This window comes from Crocodylus siamensis, chromosome 11 (genome assembly GCF_052110815.1).
Source record: "Crocodylus siamensis isolate JL-2025a chromosome 11, ASM5211081v1, whole genome shotgun sequence".
NCBI lineage: Eukaryota > Metazoa > Chordata > Crocodylia > Crocodylidae > Crocodylus > Crocodylus siamensis.
In genome coordinates this window covers 60139378-60157594 of record NC_143405.1, presented here as the reverse complement: position 1 = coordinate 60157594, position 18217 = coordinate 60139378, and the positions used below count along the sequence as shown (strand labels likewise).

Here is an 18217-nt window from a genome sequence, read left to right as displayed (position 1 = left end):
AAATGATTCGTCTATGTCTATAAAATGAAAATTATACACGTTAGATGAAGCTCAGTAGTTCTTCATCTACTGATAAGCACAATGAAGCGCGGGGCTATTTGCGATGTTATCTTTGGGCTACTCATCAAAAACTTTTCCTTCTAATATCCTATAGATCACTAGAGGGCACTGTGGTATTTAGGCCACTCTGACCTCTTTAAGCAATGTAGCTATTGGAAAGGTCTTGAACTTCCGTGCAATGTCAAAAAGGTTAATAAGGACGCTGTAAAAGAAACTGTAAAATTCAAATTTGAACAGCAACTCCAAATACGTGGCAGCCTAGAAAATAAAATGAGTTCTTTCATCGGGGAGTATCAACATGTTTTCCCAATGAACAGATTTCACGAACAATTGCACTTGGGCTGCCTTACTCTCCTTAGGATGAAGAAACGGTTGGAAACACCCCGCGCCAGTAATCCTTTGCGTTTATGTTTGAGGAACCGAGCGGGTACGCCGCGCGTTTAAAACTTAGACAGACGAGCCTCGTCTGCCCTGCCTGCCCGTGTGATCAAAAGTCTCTGTTGTGCGAACTGTAGATGATTTCACTGCAGAACATTTTGACATGCAAATGACAGCAATTAATGTGTTTGAAACAATTTATGATTTCCGGCCGACTTCAACATGTATTAGCATATACCTGGTTTCTTTAACGTGCACTTTGTTTTTGCAAAACCACAAACATAGTTGCTGGAATTTCATGTGGAAGTGCTTAAGGGGTTGAAAGTTAACACCTTTGTGAGCTGAGCAGCCTCACAGTTGCTGCTAAACAAAAGCCTCTTTGTAGAAGCTTTCTTGAAATGTTTTCTTAACATGTTCCAAGTAGTTTTAGGCAGGCAACTAAAGTAAACAAGATGTTACCATGATAAAAACACTTGTGAAAACATTACAGAGTGCACTTAGTCGTTTCTTTCGCACAAACCTTCCTTAGTTTCATTACAGCGAAATTCACATGAAACCGATTACTAGCTTCTTGCTCCTGTAGGACTGCCAGGCTCTCCAAAAGGTGCGTCCCCCTCACTGGAGTCGCCATTCAAATTAAAAATGCTATTGCTGAGTTTGAAAATACCCAAACTGCAATGGAATTTAAATTAAAAAAATATATATATATAGATAGATAGATAGATAGATAGATAGATAGATACTGGGCTCATTCATGTGCCCTGGATACCCGTGTACCTTAATGAGTACACGGCTGCTCATCTAGCAATGATTTCACAAGGCATGTAGTAGCAAAGGGGAGAAATTATTCCTCTTGCTATACGGAGGCATCTTTAAGACCCAGAAAAGGAGATCGAGATTATCACTGAATTTTAAGCAAGCAAAGCTCGTATGGCAATCTTGCCTCTTCTTTCAGGTTCTCATCTCGATGTTAGCTAAAACGTACAAGCACAGCTGCTCCCCAAAGACTTCACCTTGTTTTCTACAGTCTGGGAGAAGGCCATCAGGTCACAGCAGTAAAACTGGACTTGTTTTTGTTTTTGTGTTATCTGAGTATGCTAGGCAATGCAGGGTGCTACTATTTCATTAGACTTAGCAGAAGCACCTGCTGATATCAGTTAGCTCAAACAGATACAACATCACATGATAACCAATGGCAGATAGATTAAAAAAAACCCAATGCTAAAACTGCAACCTATTTGGAAAAGAAATAGGGAAATAAATGTGTACAATAGACTATCTATCTGCTGGTTCTGATAAGCATCCTCCTGTTGGCTGTGAGTGAAAGACAACTAGGATCGTTATTTGTACAGTATTTATCTTTGAAATCAAGGGCCCTGTGGTGTACCTCACCTTGGGAACAAACACTACAGAATGATCACAGAAAAGTGTCAAATCTCTGTTTTTGATTTACCAACAGTTATGATATTTCTTCCTCAGGAGAAAAAAAATGAACCATGTTTTTAGACCTGCGAGTCCTTTTTTATTCCCTCCCTCAACTGTGGCATCATTTTATGCACTTGCAGTGCTTTCATTCCCCATATAACTTCTCTTTGCTTTCTGTAACAGATCTTTTACTAGGGCAAGTGAAATTAAGCAACACTGGGTTGGATACATATCCTGCCCTTCACTTGATGAACAGAGTTTTGAGGTTCATGTCGTGGTTTGACTGTCAAGATCTCTGCACAAGTACAGCGGGTGTCACTTAAAAATGTCTACTTGTTATGAAAGAGTACCATTTTCTGCATTATTTTCAGAATTCTACCATTTTCTGTATGGTTTCCTATCTTTTCAGGAAGTAACACATTTGCAAAAAAAAAATGCAAGGGCAACCATGCCACGATAGGGGTGAGAGACGTGGAGGCTGGACTATCGTTTTATAAACAGCTGCCCACTCCCTTTGCAAAGTCAATTTGCTCCCTGGGGATATCCGCTGTGAGTCACTCAGAGCTGAAGAGATACTGTAAGGAGACGGTCCCCTGGACTAAAATTCGTGACCTGGGAAATTTAGCAAACTCAAAAGATAAAAGAACACCATGCATAATATTATTTTTTTGTTGTTGAAGGTCAGCTTAAGAGCAAAATGATGGCTCCAAAAAAAGCAGCAAGAAACCTCTCCGTAAATGATAAGGGCTGAGGGCAGGGCAACTGGTTCAAATCTAGCCCAGGTTAGAAACGGCTACAATCTCGTCTTGGTGAAATCAGTCTCAGCCATGGGACAATATTTCCTTTTTAGGTCCACAACTCCTAACAAACTTTTCTTACAATGTCGGCAGAGAGGCTGGGAGAGAGATCGAAATACTCCTCTTTCTTAAAGGTGGTCACAGCAGTGGGGCTAGGACACAGCGACACAAAGCCCACCGTGTCCCTATTTGTACCTTATTGTTTTGGGGCCAGATTCCACTCCACGGCACCATGCTGAGTAGGGAATTGCTCCATAAATAGTTTTACTAAAACCAGTGGCTCTAATCCAGAGTAAAGGACTGCTCAAGTGAGTAAAGGTTGTGAGTAAAGACCTGGTCCCTATATTAATAAATAGATTATTTCAATCTCCAAGGCTGTCAGTCAATCTAGCACCTTTCCCTTGGACCAAATTTAATGAAATTAGAATTGTTTTAAAGGCCTAAATGTTATAGAATGGCATATGAATATGAATGAGCTGGCAAGTATGGAGAGATTAGCATTTATTTCACCTAAGTGAACAACAGGATGAATTGAAAGAAATGAAGCCACCCTTCAAGGAAATTTATGACTAGTACCTTCTTATTTTGTAATCCTCCTGTAATGAGAACCTTTTCATTACTATACCATCTCTTACTTGTAAGGCATGTTTATAATGGGCCGGATCCTGCTCCCACGGGGGGCAAAAGGATTCTGCCAGCGGTTTCAGTAGGAGAAAGACTGGCCCATTGCGTTTTGAAAGCAGAAATTGTATCTCAACATAACACATTTTAAAAAAAATCCTTCAGAAACCTCTCCCTCCCAAATTTAAGCATGTCATATTTCTAGTCTGCTACCAGGGCAAATCATGAAATGTTACAGGTTTCCATGGGCTTTTTTCATTTGGACACATCAGGCAGGAGAACAGAATTTGGCCCTGGGTGCGTTTGGTCCATATATGCTGCTGGAGCAATTGGTCTTTGTCAGACGTAACAACTGCACAGCGACAGCAAATATGGGAAATACCAGGGCCTGGAAAAATCAAGGAAGAACCCACATTAGCCAACAGTCTGAACAGTCTACACCGAGAAAAATGCTTCACAATATTAATTTATTTAGGCTTCAGCTTGGAGAGAGAAAGTTGGGAATTTACTCATAGAGGAGCCATGTGTGAGCTATTACAGCCTTCCCTCGCCTTGCCTTTCCCCGGTTGGGAACCATGCATTGCCACACACAAGCCAATAATGCACTGTTTATGCAACGTGTAAAACTGTGTTCTTTGGCAGTAAGGAAAGGTCTGCAGCAAACTGCAGGGGCCCAATTAATGTAATTAGAGTTTATTTTTAGTAGTGTAGACTTTGTTCGTTAGTTACTTATTTGACAGAAATTAATTTCATGTGATGCTTTGCAATCCTCTATACAATTAAGGAGTTAATTTAAGGCTAAATTTCTAAATCAAGTGAAATAAAGGTTAAATTAAGGTTACATTGTTTAAATTTCCAATCGCAGAACTTAAAAAAAAAAAAAAGAACAGCCAACCCAGACATTTATAATACTGTAGAAAACCAAACCCCGGATTTTCTAGGAGAGAACTGCACAGGACCCGGCTTCCCCGACTGGAGCTATGGAATCCCCTTCTCCCGGGGGATAATTTACTATCCCCTATTAAAAACGTATTTTGGGCCTGCGTTCAATGGGCTTTGGATCAATGGGGAGTTTTCTGCTGACATGCACCAGGTCCTCAGTGAATGGAGGGGCAGCATCAAGAATTTCAGAGAATGTTTCTTATGATAGGCGAGTGCCAAAAAAACATTCTTACTTTAGAAATGACTGGAAGTCTTCACATACTGCTTCACAGCCCGGCCATTTGCATACACCGTGTCCATAGAGCGGGTGGCTATGCGAGTGCTCCTCGTGGGACAAACTGAAGGAAAGAAGCAAAAAGAAGAGGAGGAAAAGTAATGTAACAGAAGGCTTGGTATTATAGGTATTTTAGCAAAGATGCTGCTAGCAGCAAACAACAGACTCAGAAATATGCCATTCAGTTTTGCAGAACCCTACTCACTTGGCCCCTGATTTTTCAAAATTAAAATTAAATACCATTTGCAACATGAACATGCATCATCTGCCATCCCTACTCTAGGAACCACCTACCTTTCATTCGTTAATTAAAAGCTTTATAAGGAATTTAAAGGAACATGGATGGGGCAAAAAAAAAATCAAAATCATTTGACAGACTTCCTTAATACCCTGCTTGATATTTTGCCAAGGTATTTATGAACATTATCCATTTTTTCGTTCATCTGCATCAGGATGAGACGCTACCCCTGTACAGCAGCGCAGATTCTTAAATGCAACGTACCTGAGAATTAAAACATTCCACATTGTTTCATGAAAAGGGAACAAAAAACTTGGGAGTTTGCAGCTCTACCGTAATGCTGTATTGTCTGCCCAGTATTATTTTTTCGTCTCATGTTCAGCTTCTTTGCACTAGTGCAGTCTTTTTATGCTCCAATAAAGTGAATCACCAATGTTTTCAAATGTAAAATTCATCATAAAAAAGGAACCACATAATCAAAGACTTCTGCAGTACCAAGGGGTGAGTGGGGGCTATTAACCTTTCTAAGCTTTGGCAGGAATGTCACAGTGCCTTCCAACTACTGAAACTCGGGTTAAAGAAAAACTTCTTATGAACCCTAAGGGGTTAATCCTTCAGCGGGATTCCAATCAATACGTAATGATTTGGCTGCACTGATCCAAGTCATGAGACGCTTTGATCCAGGCCATGTGGTGCTCAGGGAAATGTATCTGTTGCACTAACTGATGAACCATATTCTAAAATATCTTCTTTATTCAACTTCTGCATGGAAACTTCTTAAGTAAAGGAATTATTTTTGCAACAATTTCCATAACCTTAGATGACTTTAAACATAAAATGTCAAAATAATATCGAGGGCTCTATTTTATGCTCACATGCACATCTATTTTTCAGAGCAAATCTTGTTGCTGCAGCGTGTCTGTGCCACATTATGAACTTCAAACATACACAAAGGATATGAGTGCATACCAGCATCTAGGTGTGGTTTTATGACAGACTTTATCATGGATTACAGGTAATGTTATGGATAAACACCTACTTTTTGCCATCTTGCTTCTATGCACAGATGGAAATGTCATTTGTTCTTGTTCTGTAAAATCATCTCGGAGCATTACAGAAAAGATTATATTCTTAAATTCTCTCTTATGCACCCAGGAGCAGAGCCACGCTGGAACATGCTCCCAAGATGCTGTATCGTGCAAGAAGAGCAACACCAACACATTCCTCCACACCTCCCGGTTTGTCATTTCTCTTCCCAGGCTCAATGGGAATGTCAGGATAGGTGAGGATTTTCAGAAACTCTCCTGAAGGGAAAAGGTGTGGCACCGGTTGGGAAACACATCACAAGGGTATACATGGGCCCTGCTTTCCATGTTGGTTGAAAATCGGTTCTGTACTTTTTCTCAGCATTTCTAAAAATCAGCAATCTACTTTCCCTGCAAAACGGAGGGGCCGCAGATGTTGTGAAGGCCTTGCTGACGCGGGAATAGCGCCTCTGTTTAACCGAATTGGTTTTTTAGAAACGGAGAAGCTATTGCTGATGAGCTGCTAAAGGAATGAAGAAACCAACTCGCGCTCTGTAGGGAAATTAGAAAAACGTTAGTCCCCATATTTCTTGAAGGAACCAGCCATGGCGGAGCAACTGCACTCTCCATACACGAGGAGGAAAAGCATTTAAGAAGTTATAGAGAAATGGAGTATACCGTCCCATTTTATTTTAGAGGGACGATCGCTATGCCTCCAAATAGGCATAGCAATAGGCATGTTCGAGCATGGTCTTTTGCTACAGCAAAAGACGACAAAAATCTGCACAGATTTCAAATGTTATCTTGTACTTCTTTCCAGTGATTTAATGGATATTGGCAGGGTTAAGATATACTATCCAGATGAAGGATTAGCTTTGGTAGTTAAAAATTACCCAGACTAAAACAAACCACCCTGCATTATCTCAGGCCTGGTTTAGACTTAAATGCTCCAATCAGCAGAATTACGCTGTTAGGAGCAGGGAACAAACACACAAACAAACAACAGACCCGCACCCAGGACCAGCACGGCTCTGCCGGCAACAGCTCGAACGTGCAAGCAGAGAGGCCAGCAAAACACGTCCTTTGGCCAGTCGCGCTGTTTCACTCCCAGTGCTGGTAGAAACGATCCAGCCAAATAATTCTCCTGCTGATATCAGCTCTGCTTATCCTTGCAGGGCCTGTCGTACAGCTAGCCCGGTACGCCGCCACTTCCGAGTGTAGACGGGGCCTTGCTCTACTTACTTAACTGCACAGCAAACCTGGGTACACTTAAGAAGTAAATCGTGCTAGGAGCATTTACAGTTGCCACTAAATTTAGACCCATCTGTTCTTGAAATGAAAGGACTTGAACTGTTGTTTCCTTATTTTGGGGGTTTTTGTTTTTTTATCAATTGATTTTACAACACTTTTATAAAAAAGTGGAGGAAACAAGGATTCGATGTTAACACCCCTCTAAAAACCAGTGAAGACATTCACAGCTGGGTCAGTCCTATGATCTCGATTTATCTGGCAAACTGGGCAAAACTTCAGCACGTCAGTGCACAGAGCGAACGTTACCCGCTCAGTCAAGAGGAACAGAAAAGTGCCGTCCGGCAAACAAGAAGGGGTACGTTTTCAAAGAGGTCTCTGGGGCTTCAGCACTGCAAATCCCATTACAATACCAATGGGAGTCACGTAGCTTAAACCCCTAATCAAGGTTTTAAAATTTTACTCTGAGCTTTGGAAGGCAGGCTAGGGGAAGGTCCCAAGAGCCCTATATAGCAATTGTTTTCATTCGAGGTTGCAACTCTCTTTTCTTCCCAGGGATCTCCTGTCTGACAGGAGAGGTCCCTGGGTGCTCAGTATACGACTACAGGCATCTAAACTAGGTCCACGGGAATTTCTGGTATTGCCCATACATGGGAATATGAAGTCAAGACGTTCATACTGCACTTAACAAGACATCATGCCTGAAGTAGAAATACATGGAAGTTTCCACAGCCATTCGACCAAAACACACAAACTGCAAAATTACTGGAAGTAGCTACTTATTTATTTATAAATGAAGCACTTTCAAGAGTTTTTCTTTCGCAACTACTTATCCCTGCATCATGCTTATGTCTTGGATGGTACATTTTTGGGACTTAACATGGCCAGATTGGGCTCTTGTTACTGGAGTGTTGTCAATAGTCTGCTTCTGATGGTATCAAATATTGCCGTTTTGCTGGTTTAAACCGAGTCTCAAAGAATTCCTCCAGAAAGAGACGGAGCAGAATGAGATCACATCCTGCACTTGAAATAATGAAGAAAGAAGACAGCAAATAGAAAGCTAATGGAGAGTTGCCTTTTCCAAGTACCAGATTTGTTGAGGGAAAGGCCATTGGAAAGCAAAGATCTGAATGCTTTTGGCTGAAACAACATTTTGTGTGTGTGCATCTAAGAAGTCTAGAATCTGGATGCGTCCTCCATCTCGCTGCCTGTGACTTTATTTTACAAAGACAAGACTGCTGGCAGGAAGAGCAAGCAAAGATTTTGGCTCAGACCTTTTCCACTGATTTCTAATGACACACAAGAGAGCATGTGCATTTGTTTCTGTCTGCCCCTCTTTCAAAAGCGCACACATCTTCATGACAGGTCATCTGTGACGTTCAACAAGTTAATGGAGGTAACTAACTTCTGCAGCAACACGTGTATGTGTGGCATGGGACCTGAAGAGAGCTCTGCACAAGCTTATTTTCCCATGCCAGTGGATTTGCATTCACTATGCCTTATACAAGTTATTTGTCTGCGAAACTGAACAAATCCCAAGCAATGCAGTGGGGCGATGTGATTAGTTGCAGGCGCAAGAAGTAGCTCCTCTGCCAAGTAAACTTTGTTATGCAATTTGGTTTGTTAATGACACGTAGCACAGAGTTACAGAATGCAAGTGGTAAGTGGGAAGATCCTTAGGTGTGCATTTAATAGTCCCTAATTGTTGCCGCAGGGGGTTGTAGACGCAGATAGTACAGCCACGCTCAAAAAGGGGCTGCGCAAACTCATGGGCAATAGCTATTAAACAGAACAGTTGGGGATGTTTTCTGTGGCATCTCTACACCACTGACGGTGGGTGTCAGGGAGGGTAATGAGGAGGGGACAGAGCACTCTGGTTGTATCCAGTTCAGATGCCCTCCCTGAGTAACATCTAAGTCTGCCCAGCGCAGACAGGATACCGGACTAGATGGACCACTGGCCCGACCCAGTATGGCACTTTTTAGACCCATAGACAATGAGGGTTGGAAGGGACCTCAGGAGGTCATATCTAGTCCAACCCCCTGCCCAAAACAGGACCAGCCCCAACTACATCATCTCAGTCAGGACTTAAAAACCTTCAAGGATGGAGCTTCCTTCACCTCCCTGGGTAATCTGCTCCAATGCTTCACCACCCTCCTAGTAAGAAAGTAAGGAAGTTTTCTTATGTCCTTATGTTTTTGCTGCTTTCATAGCCCACCCTTACATGGAGAATGCTCTGCCAGCTGGAGCAAGGCAGACAAGTGACACACTAGCACCTTTACTAGTCAAGTCATTTTGCCTTTCCTATTTCTAGTAATTAGTGCTGCTAAATCAATAGTCCATGCAACTGTGGGGATAGACTAACGATGCAAAACACCACGCGCGAATGTGGAGGAAGCTTTCAGACTGCAGAACACCTACTCAAGTCAAAATGATGGCCACAGCGACCTCTCAGCTGCTCTTGGTTAAGCACCTGAATCCCTATGGTCTTCCAGGGTGTTGCACAGGTGCAACTCAGGACTTAATCTGGCTTTGTGCTCAGAATTTAGCTAGCAAATCTATTGCCAATACAAAGGAATCCAGCCTCCTTCTCTCTTTACTGAATCCACAATGCATATGGGAGTAAAAAAATAATAGGAGCCAAAATAAAATAAATGAATGCATTAATAAAATAGAAACACCTCTGAATCTGCACAGGCCCTGCCAAGTGAGACACTACACTGATGTTTTTACATGGCTGCCTGTCCGATTAGGGTTGGGTAAGAGCAGGGGAGGCTCTTTCCAACACACAAATTAATCTCTGCTTATAGTCAACTCTTTACTGGTGTTCTCCATCAGTGTGGTAAGTCAGATGGGGAATAGTGAAATAACGTAAGAGGTAACTGCTGTAATCAAGACATATGTTTAACCGTCACTTGTAAAGTTACAATATTCCCAAATGAGAGCAGACCCGCTACATAGCCACGTGGAAATGGGTACCATGAATCCAAATACTGGCTGTATCTTGACAAAAGAATCAGACAGGAAGCAAGCAGGACCCTCACTAATAATACTCCAGACATCACAGCCTGCTGTACTTGAACAATCCTGGTGTGGAAATGCTCCATAATCCGATGCTTCAACGTCTGCATTTTCCAAATATGTGGGAAACAGGAAAGCAGCTCTCTTTTATTTTCTGGTGAAGTGATTGCTTGTTTTATAATGGTGTAGAGAAAATACACCACTGCCCAGCAAAGGATCTGCACAATCTCACCTCCTTCCCACCTGGAAAGGCTCCCTGCTTAGTGCTCAAAGAAAAGGGAGATCACTTTTTCTCGAGAGAGTAGAAAATGATTTGCACCGCTGCCCGGTGCCCACAAAGTAGATCTCTCAGTAAAACAGGCTTTTCAATCCAGATGGAAGCACTGCAAACATAGTTCAGTCATCATTCGAAGGTCTCACTTTGGTGGCCCTTGGTCCTACAGCTCTAAGCTTTGCTTGGTCTCAAGCTAGCAAGAAATGGAAGGGTATCCGATCATCACGATAATGCTCATCTTTAACTGAGATAGCGCCAATGATCTGACTCCCGGGCTCATCTTTTGCAATACTAAAGGAAACCTGTAAATTGAAGTCTCTCAAGCCACCAGGTTATAAACAGAGCATCGAACAGTGGCATACCCATGTTGTTGCCAGTGTGTACGTGCATGCATCCTAGCATGAATAACATGGGAGTCTATAAGACAGTAATGAATTTGCTGGTGTGTCTGTCTGTCTTCCTCACACTGTGCTCTTTGCCTTTTTCATGCCCCTTAACCCTCATCATCTCAATTTTCTGTCTGCTCTCAGAATTGTATTTAATTAGAGGATTTCACATTCCTTTGTGATATCATGCCCAGGTTTAGAAAATTACAAGTGGAGTGACTATGTCTTGTCTAATAAGTGCCAGGCGTGTGCTTTTAGAAAGTCAGGATTATTGCTAACACCTCCCAGCGTTATTAGGCCTCAAGATGCCAAGGGTAAAATTGGCCGGCTAAGAGTTTTAAAGGGGGAAGGCAGTAACCATGTGCAAGAAACACAGTCCCTATTGGGGTCCATAGGTGATAAAGCCAGAAGGACCACTGATCATCTAGTCTGCTCTCCAGTGTGACTAGATGAAGCAGACCAAATGAAATATGATGAAGCACAACGACATCAACAGCAACCATGGTTTGTTTCCGCTCACAAAAACTGCAATACTGAGTTAAAGAAAATGGTGATAGAAGTAAGAACGTACTGATTATTAGGCTGTACAAACTCATTATTAGGCTGTACAAACCCTGAAAGGTAGACCAAGTACTTTAGGCAGCATTTAAAAGATCTGATCCCTATTCGTGCCTGTTCTCTCTCCAGTCAAGGTGGCTCCACCAGATTTCTGAGGCTTGACACCGAGCCCTGGTTTAATCAAGCTCTGCGTCCCGAGCCCCGTTTTCAACATCTCAGCCCGATGAAGCAAAGGGCCACTAGGACCGACGTTCTCTGTATGCGACTGGCTGATGATTTCTGATGTTACTCGAAAGGCGTGGCAGGAGACTGAACAGCAATGAAGTTAGAAAGTCTGTTTGGCAACAGGTAAGGAAAAGGGCAAGAAAATGTGATGAGGAAACTAAAAGAACGCAGAGAATTTATTATTCACTGAATAAGAAATCAAAATAACTCTAATGAGTCAGTTATTCTGATCCTGTCCCAAGTTACTGGCGCTAACTTAAAGTGCCCTGCGCTCTAATGCAAGCATTTCCATTCCTGGCGTAACGTCCTGTCGCATGAAGACATACTCTGCTCTCAATTACACTAGTGAAAATGCAATTCAATTGACAGTGGCATGACGGAGAGCACAGAATTGCACCTAGTAAACACACCACATCTGCCGTACAAATGAATGCAAATGATCTACTTGAAAGAGCACTTGGGCCACATTTAAAAAAGAGCTACCGCTAAATATTTATGCTGTTTACATACGTAAGTAAGACTGATGCCTAAGCATCTAACTGCCTGGTTTGTGAATGCAGTTATTTCATCTGCAACAAAGAGTTGTTTGTGAGGGCAAATTCCAGTTCAGCTGTGACTAAGTTCAGCGGTTGGTTGTGGCCCTTTTGAAAAATGTGGCCCTGAATGTTCCTGGCCAGCTCAGGTCTTCCATCTAGATACCTCATCTGGCTTACATTTTTTTGGTTAGCATTTTTAGACTGTATTTCTCAAACGCCTGCAGCAAAGACATTAGTGCGTATCAAGGCACAGGACCAGTGGAAATTCGTGTTGTACATCAGGCGCAATTTAGAAGTAATGGGCCTGGTACACAGGTGTATGCCGCGAAAGATAAGAGAGCAATGCACTTTAGCTTTGTAACACAAGGTCAATAAACCACTGAGCAACTTGGGGCAGGCACTATAAGAAAAAGCAGAGATTGCAGCCTAGACAACTGCAGAATGGTTTGCTGGGCAGCTGCTTCTAGGAACGTACTTTGCTTTCTGCAGGTCAGCGCTCGCACCTGCCACCACCTCCTCCACACCTGTCCCGCATGGATGGCCAGGAGGCCAGGGGAGAGGATGCTGTAAAAGACCTTGGGAAAGGCATCTGGGGTAGGCCTTGTTATAGAAACCATATATCATGGCTAGATTAGGTGATCAAAACAGTCCCTTCTGGCCTCAATCTATATACGAGCCAACTTTTTTGGTTACAGGCACAATTGTGATATTCTAACCTCCTTTGTGCACTACGCATATTCCAGTAGGCATCTTACATTCACTTTTGGCACCTCAATAGACCCTCTAAAGGCCCTGTATAACAGCTAGTCTTTGGAGGACCCCAGCGTATCTCTAGCCCATTTGAGAGAAGTGCACATCACAAAAACAGCATTGATTTCCCCACTTCTTTCAAGTGCAGGCTCCAGCCGCCACTGGACTTGACCACTAATGAGTTTTCCTAGTATTTAAACTGGAATTTTTTTTTTTTTATTTCAATTTGGAGCCCGGATACTGTAGTGAAAAGAACATCAAATATATCCAGAGATAGAAGACTTGAAATGCTGGAATCTAAATTCTCTCATTGCTACCTAATGAGAACAATTTCTCCTTTCCCTTCTTTGTACTGTCACTTCATGTACTTACACACCATAATCATTTCCCTCCCATTGTAAATTTTTCCAGGGTGTAGATCTTTAATTCCTTTTAATCTGTCTTCGCTGCAAACCCTTCATCATCCTCCCTTCTCCTGTGCTTGCTCCAGTTTACGATCCCTTCTGCAGGATCGTGCCCACGTGCACATCGCACATTAATCACAGTTTAACTGGTGCTGTAACACGTGTCATGGGCAAAAAAGACTTAACTGTGACAAACATGTTTATACATCCCAGGTTTGCACCTACCTTTCTGAGGCATCGCACAGAAAGCTCCACTTTGATTTCTCTTCCTCTGCTATGCCTCAGTTATTTCTCGCACAGCTGATGCTTAGCGGCTGATGTGCTGTTTTGAACATGTGGTTTGGCTTTTTTATTTCCTATCTGGGCCATACTTCCCACTTATCCTCGTTAAATCTCATTTCATTCCACTCTGCACCATCCTCTAATTTATTCAGATGAAGCTGGATTGATAGAGTATCTTAGGATCACATTTTTTCCTAATTAAACTAACACTTCACCTATTTTTTCTCACTGATCTTAAACACAGAAATTCCTCTTGTTCTTACATACAGAAATCAGACTGCAGAGAAAAAGAAAGACGCTGGCCCTGATTCGGCAAGGCTTTGAGAGCATGCTTACCTTTAAACTTGTGAGCAGTCCCCTTGATTTCAGTGGAATTAGTGCTTTAAGTTAGTGCTTAATGACCTGACACAGAAAATCCTGCGCGCCCATATCTTTTTTTTTTTTCCTACCAGAATTTTTTTTAATTACAAGGACAGAATTTTAGCAAGAGCAAGTTGTTGGCCCATTCACCGCCTGGTCATATGGGCAACAGAGATCATTAATATGGATTATTGCACTTCGATATTCTTTTTTAACGACTGTCCCACAGGCACAACCAAAACGGCACCGAAGGTGACCGTCGCATCACGTATACACTGCACAATCCTTTGGTTTGCCTGCTCCCACCGCAAAATGGCACAGGTATTTTTTTTTTCCCCTTTTTTAAATATATGTACATTGCTAAAATGTGTAAACAGGCAAAGGAAAATGACAGAAAATTAAATCATACTGTTTGATTTCCCTCCCACTGCCTTCTCCCAGAGAACCACCAGAAAAGCACTTAAATCTATAGGACACAAGTCTCTATTTCCTCGGGGAAGCATGCTGAATCATACAGGTAGTGTAAATAGCAGATGCTGGTGCAGGTGTTAGGCTGTCTATTTGTTTTTATTTACTAAAAGGTATAACAAATAGTCCCACTAAATCAGAACAACATTTGGCACGGAAATGACGGATACCAAAACAGCCACGAATCTTCGTCTCTTGTTAATATTTTACACCTTCGTGGTGTAACATATCAATAGGCCCATTTTCGGGGCTCCTTGGGAGAATCCCATTTGCGGCCGTGTGCTACCTCACCCCCGAGGAGCGGCTTGCCGTATGATCCCTCGACCCCAAGACCGCGCTCTTCTCTGGGAAGCACGTTCGGGCTTCTTCGCAAGTGCAGCACGTAGAAGAGAAACCACGAAACGCAGCATAACAGAAAGAAGGGAAAAAAAAAAAAAAAAAGGAAAGCAAAGCCCGACGTCTAGGTGACATTCACAGAAAGCGAGCGGCGCTCGCTGCCTTGCAAGTTCTGAATTAATTCGCGGTATAAACAACCCAGAAAATGTTTCTTCTAAGAGCGACTTCCTATAAACTCTGCACTGGTGGCACGCAGCAAACGGAGCGGCTGCACCTGCTGAATTAACCATGTGCTCCTAAGAGCAAACACAAAACCCAGCCGGCGAGATGGTTCTCGAATTTGCTCCGAGCTGATTTTTAAACACCGCCCCCACCTCCCCCATGTTATAACTTGGACTCCACAATAAACCACGCTGCAGCATGTAGGTTGCTGAGAGTTAAAATCTACTTTTTACACTACACTGACCACAGCACCCACAGGCGCAGCTACAATGTCTTTCTATGAATGGGACAGATTGCCATATGGATGCAGACACTGAACAAGCTGTACAACTCTTGGCGACAAGTGCCTAGGGGACTGTCCTATATTAGCACCACCTGTGCTGTGGAAATTGTGCTCTGGATATGAAATGGCATTTAAGGACCCTTCCCGGCGTAATTTTCAAGTACACACAAAAAGGAAAATTGCAGTTAAAAGAATTCGCTGGCTACGTATCTGTTGCTCAATTCCTGAAATAGTTTCCCAAAGGAATAGTTATCTTCTTTATTCACACAGCCCGAAATGACAAGCTGCAACACATATTAACAATTTCCCTTTGTGGGCTTATACCATTGTTTTAATGAACAGAATATACTTTATAATATACATATGCCTCTACTGATTACATAGAAGAGAATATATAAAAAAAAAAAAAAAAACCCACCCTAGGAGCACCAGGCATATGAAAAATACTCATTTGCATTTCACAAATGAGCAGTGGCTTACATGTGAAAACTGAGAAGCACATGATAGTTTGGGGGGGGGGGGCTTCCACAACAATGTGCAGTAGGTATAGGCACAAATCCCATTAACAAATTATGGGATTTCAATGCACATCTCTTCACTACTTTGAAAATACACCCCTATTTGCCTAACAAAATAAGAGAGAGAGCTCAAGATTAGCACAAAATATATGGGGGGCGGAGGGGAGGGGGAGAAGGGGAAGAGATCTACGCCACTGCTCAGTTTCTTGTCAACCCTGAACGAAGAAATATTTTCCCTTCCCCGGCTTAAGAATTAAAGGATGCCAAGAAAAAGAAAAGTAAAATAACTTGAATTAAAGAAAAACAGTTGTAAAAGGAGCACTACAACCTGGGAAAAATGATGTCACTTAATTGGAAAAAAAAACCAATGGCTTTTTCCATTAAAACATGCTGAAATGGATAAAGTTTACACAGCTTAATGGTGGTGTGTTACTTTAAATGCCACTCAGTATCTTAGCAGGAAGGTATAGCATGTGATGTAACAGCTGTCATACTAACTGCTTGATTTTTATTGAACAGCAGAGTAAATAGTTCATGAAAATCACCTAACTTATTCCCCATGTTTAAAGGCGTTTTCAAGGGTGTTTCTTTTCCTGTTTCAGACTGAGGCGTCTGTCACAGAAAATAATACAGCTCCTCTTCAGCTCCCTGTCCAACTCCTTGGAACAGTTAGCATCTCCAGTGCGTACGCTGGGAAATGATAACTTCCACACAAGGGGAAAAAAGCAACCAGAAATCCTGTATTTTAGAAGAGGAAAAAAAAAGCCCCCAAACAGGCTGGCTTTTAGACTGCTACATAAACTTTACCTTCAGCAAAAGGGAAAGAGATTGTCATTGGAGCCTAAGTATTTAAAAGTCAAGCTGAAAAGTGTACACAATTAACAGAAAACCATCACCTATTTCTCTGGCATGTAAAAATACCATGAAGCTGTACAAATTCACATGTAAGTAGCTTGGTTGCAAGGAGGAGGAGGAGATATGCAAAGTGCTCAGATATCAAACAATGATCTGTTTGCCAGATGGAGGTATAAAACAATACATATGCTAAAATTTGGAAAAAGTTCTGTTATGCGTCTGCCAAGGCTCACCCAGTCTATTTAAGGTGCTTTTTGGGATACATTAGCTTAGTGTTGGCAGTTGTATAACCGATCATTATTACGTGTGACCAGAAACCAATGAACCATTCAAGTTCAGAAGTTCTCTGATGTCAGGTCAGATTCCTGAAGACGGTACAGTGACAAATATAACACCCTTCATCCAAAAAGGGGGGCACACAATACATTAGCTAATTGTAGCCTGGTTAGCCTAACATCCCTTGGCGGGGCTGAGGGTGAGGGGAGAAGGAAGAAATACTGGGAGCAATTTTGCAGGGTTTAGCTGGAGAAGACCCTGAAAAGTGTCATTTGATTAGAGAATTCCAGCACGTCGTATCGATGAGGAAGAGGTCTTGCATGACTGCAGCCAAAAAACAGGACAGGTCAAGGAAACACAGTGGACATGATCTACTTAGATTAAAACAACAACAATAATATGAAGCATTAAGGTGTATAAATGAAGACTGGTGACTCTAGATCTGAGTCACGGAAGAAATTTTAAAAGGCTGGTTGGACAGGGAATTGACTCAGAACAGGAAAGCATATGGTAATTAATGGTAACTTCTTTAGCTGTAATGAGAATGCCAATTTGACTCGGCACTGGGACGTTTTGAGTTACGATATCAGCACATAATTTAGGTGAGGATAAATGGGAGAACGCACAGCCTGATATTCGGCTCGTGTGAGCTGCACTGCTCCACTGGCACCGAGGCAGCTTTCACAATTTAAACCAGCTGAAAGTCTGGCTCACAAAGCTGAGTCATCTTGCTGCTACTACTAGACACAAAGAGGATACAGCGACTAGATTCAGAGATACGGGCATCATCTGCTTATAAGTTTCATATAGGTGGCTGGCTGCCCAACAGTATAAGCCTGGCTCTAAAAAGAGACCGGATCAAATTCAGATCTGGACTAAGTGAATAGCTATCCTCACTGAACTGCACAAACCTAGCTCTTGGGAGATAAATTTGGCCCTGTATGGTGAGGGGCCACTTTCTGAGTGATTCATCTTGATTTATTACTAATCTTTGAGCCTTTGAAAGTTGGATTTGAAACTGGGGAGAAGTCTGGCACAGCAAGGTCCTAAGCGGGTAACCCACCCACCGCAGCCTCGGAAGCTCCTCCACCCATTCAAAAGTTAAGGCAAGAAACTCAATTACCTGCCTCTTGCAAGGTGTCAAACCAACCACACGATCATCTCAGAGCCCCCCTTACTCTGGAAAAGCACAGTCTAACCAAGACTTTGAGAGAGCCCTAACACTCGGGGTAAATCCAAGACGCCTCCAGTCAGATGCAGGGGCCGTTGATGTCTGCCAGATCCATCCTCACCTCCATCATTAAAAGCAGCACCATAGTTTGAGTTTGCTGTGGGGAGCAGGGGTGGAAAACAAGTATAAGAGAGGGCAGAAGGCAACTGAATGCCAGCTGCAGCAGCCCATCCCCATGCAATGCTAACGTCTCCTGGGGGGCATGATAACTGACACAAAGTTCA

The 18217-nt window shown here is 42.4% G+C and overlaps 1 protein-coding gene across 17 annotated transcripts in view; it reads right to left on the bottom strand.

The window, feature by feature from the left end:
- Nucleotides 1-18217, bottom strand: part of FOXP1 (forkhead box P1) — a 442295-nt gene that overhangs the window by 45968 nt on the left and 378110 nt on the right. For all 17 annotated transcript variants that reach the window (XM_090021540.1, XM_090021542.1, XM_090021541.1 and 14 more), the window contains one exon: nt 4457-4561. In XM_090021540.1, coding sequence (XP_089877666.1) covers nt 4457-4561 — 105 coding nt within the window. The remainder of the gene's footprint in view (nt 1-4456; nt 4562-18217) is intronic.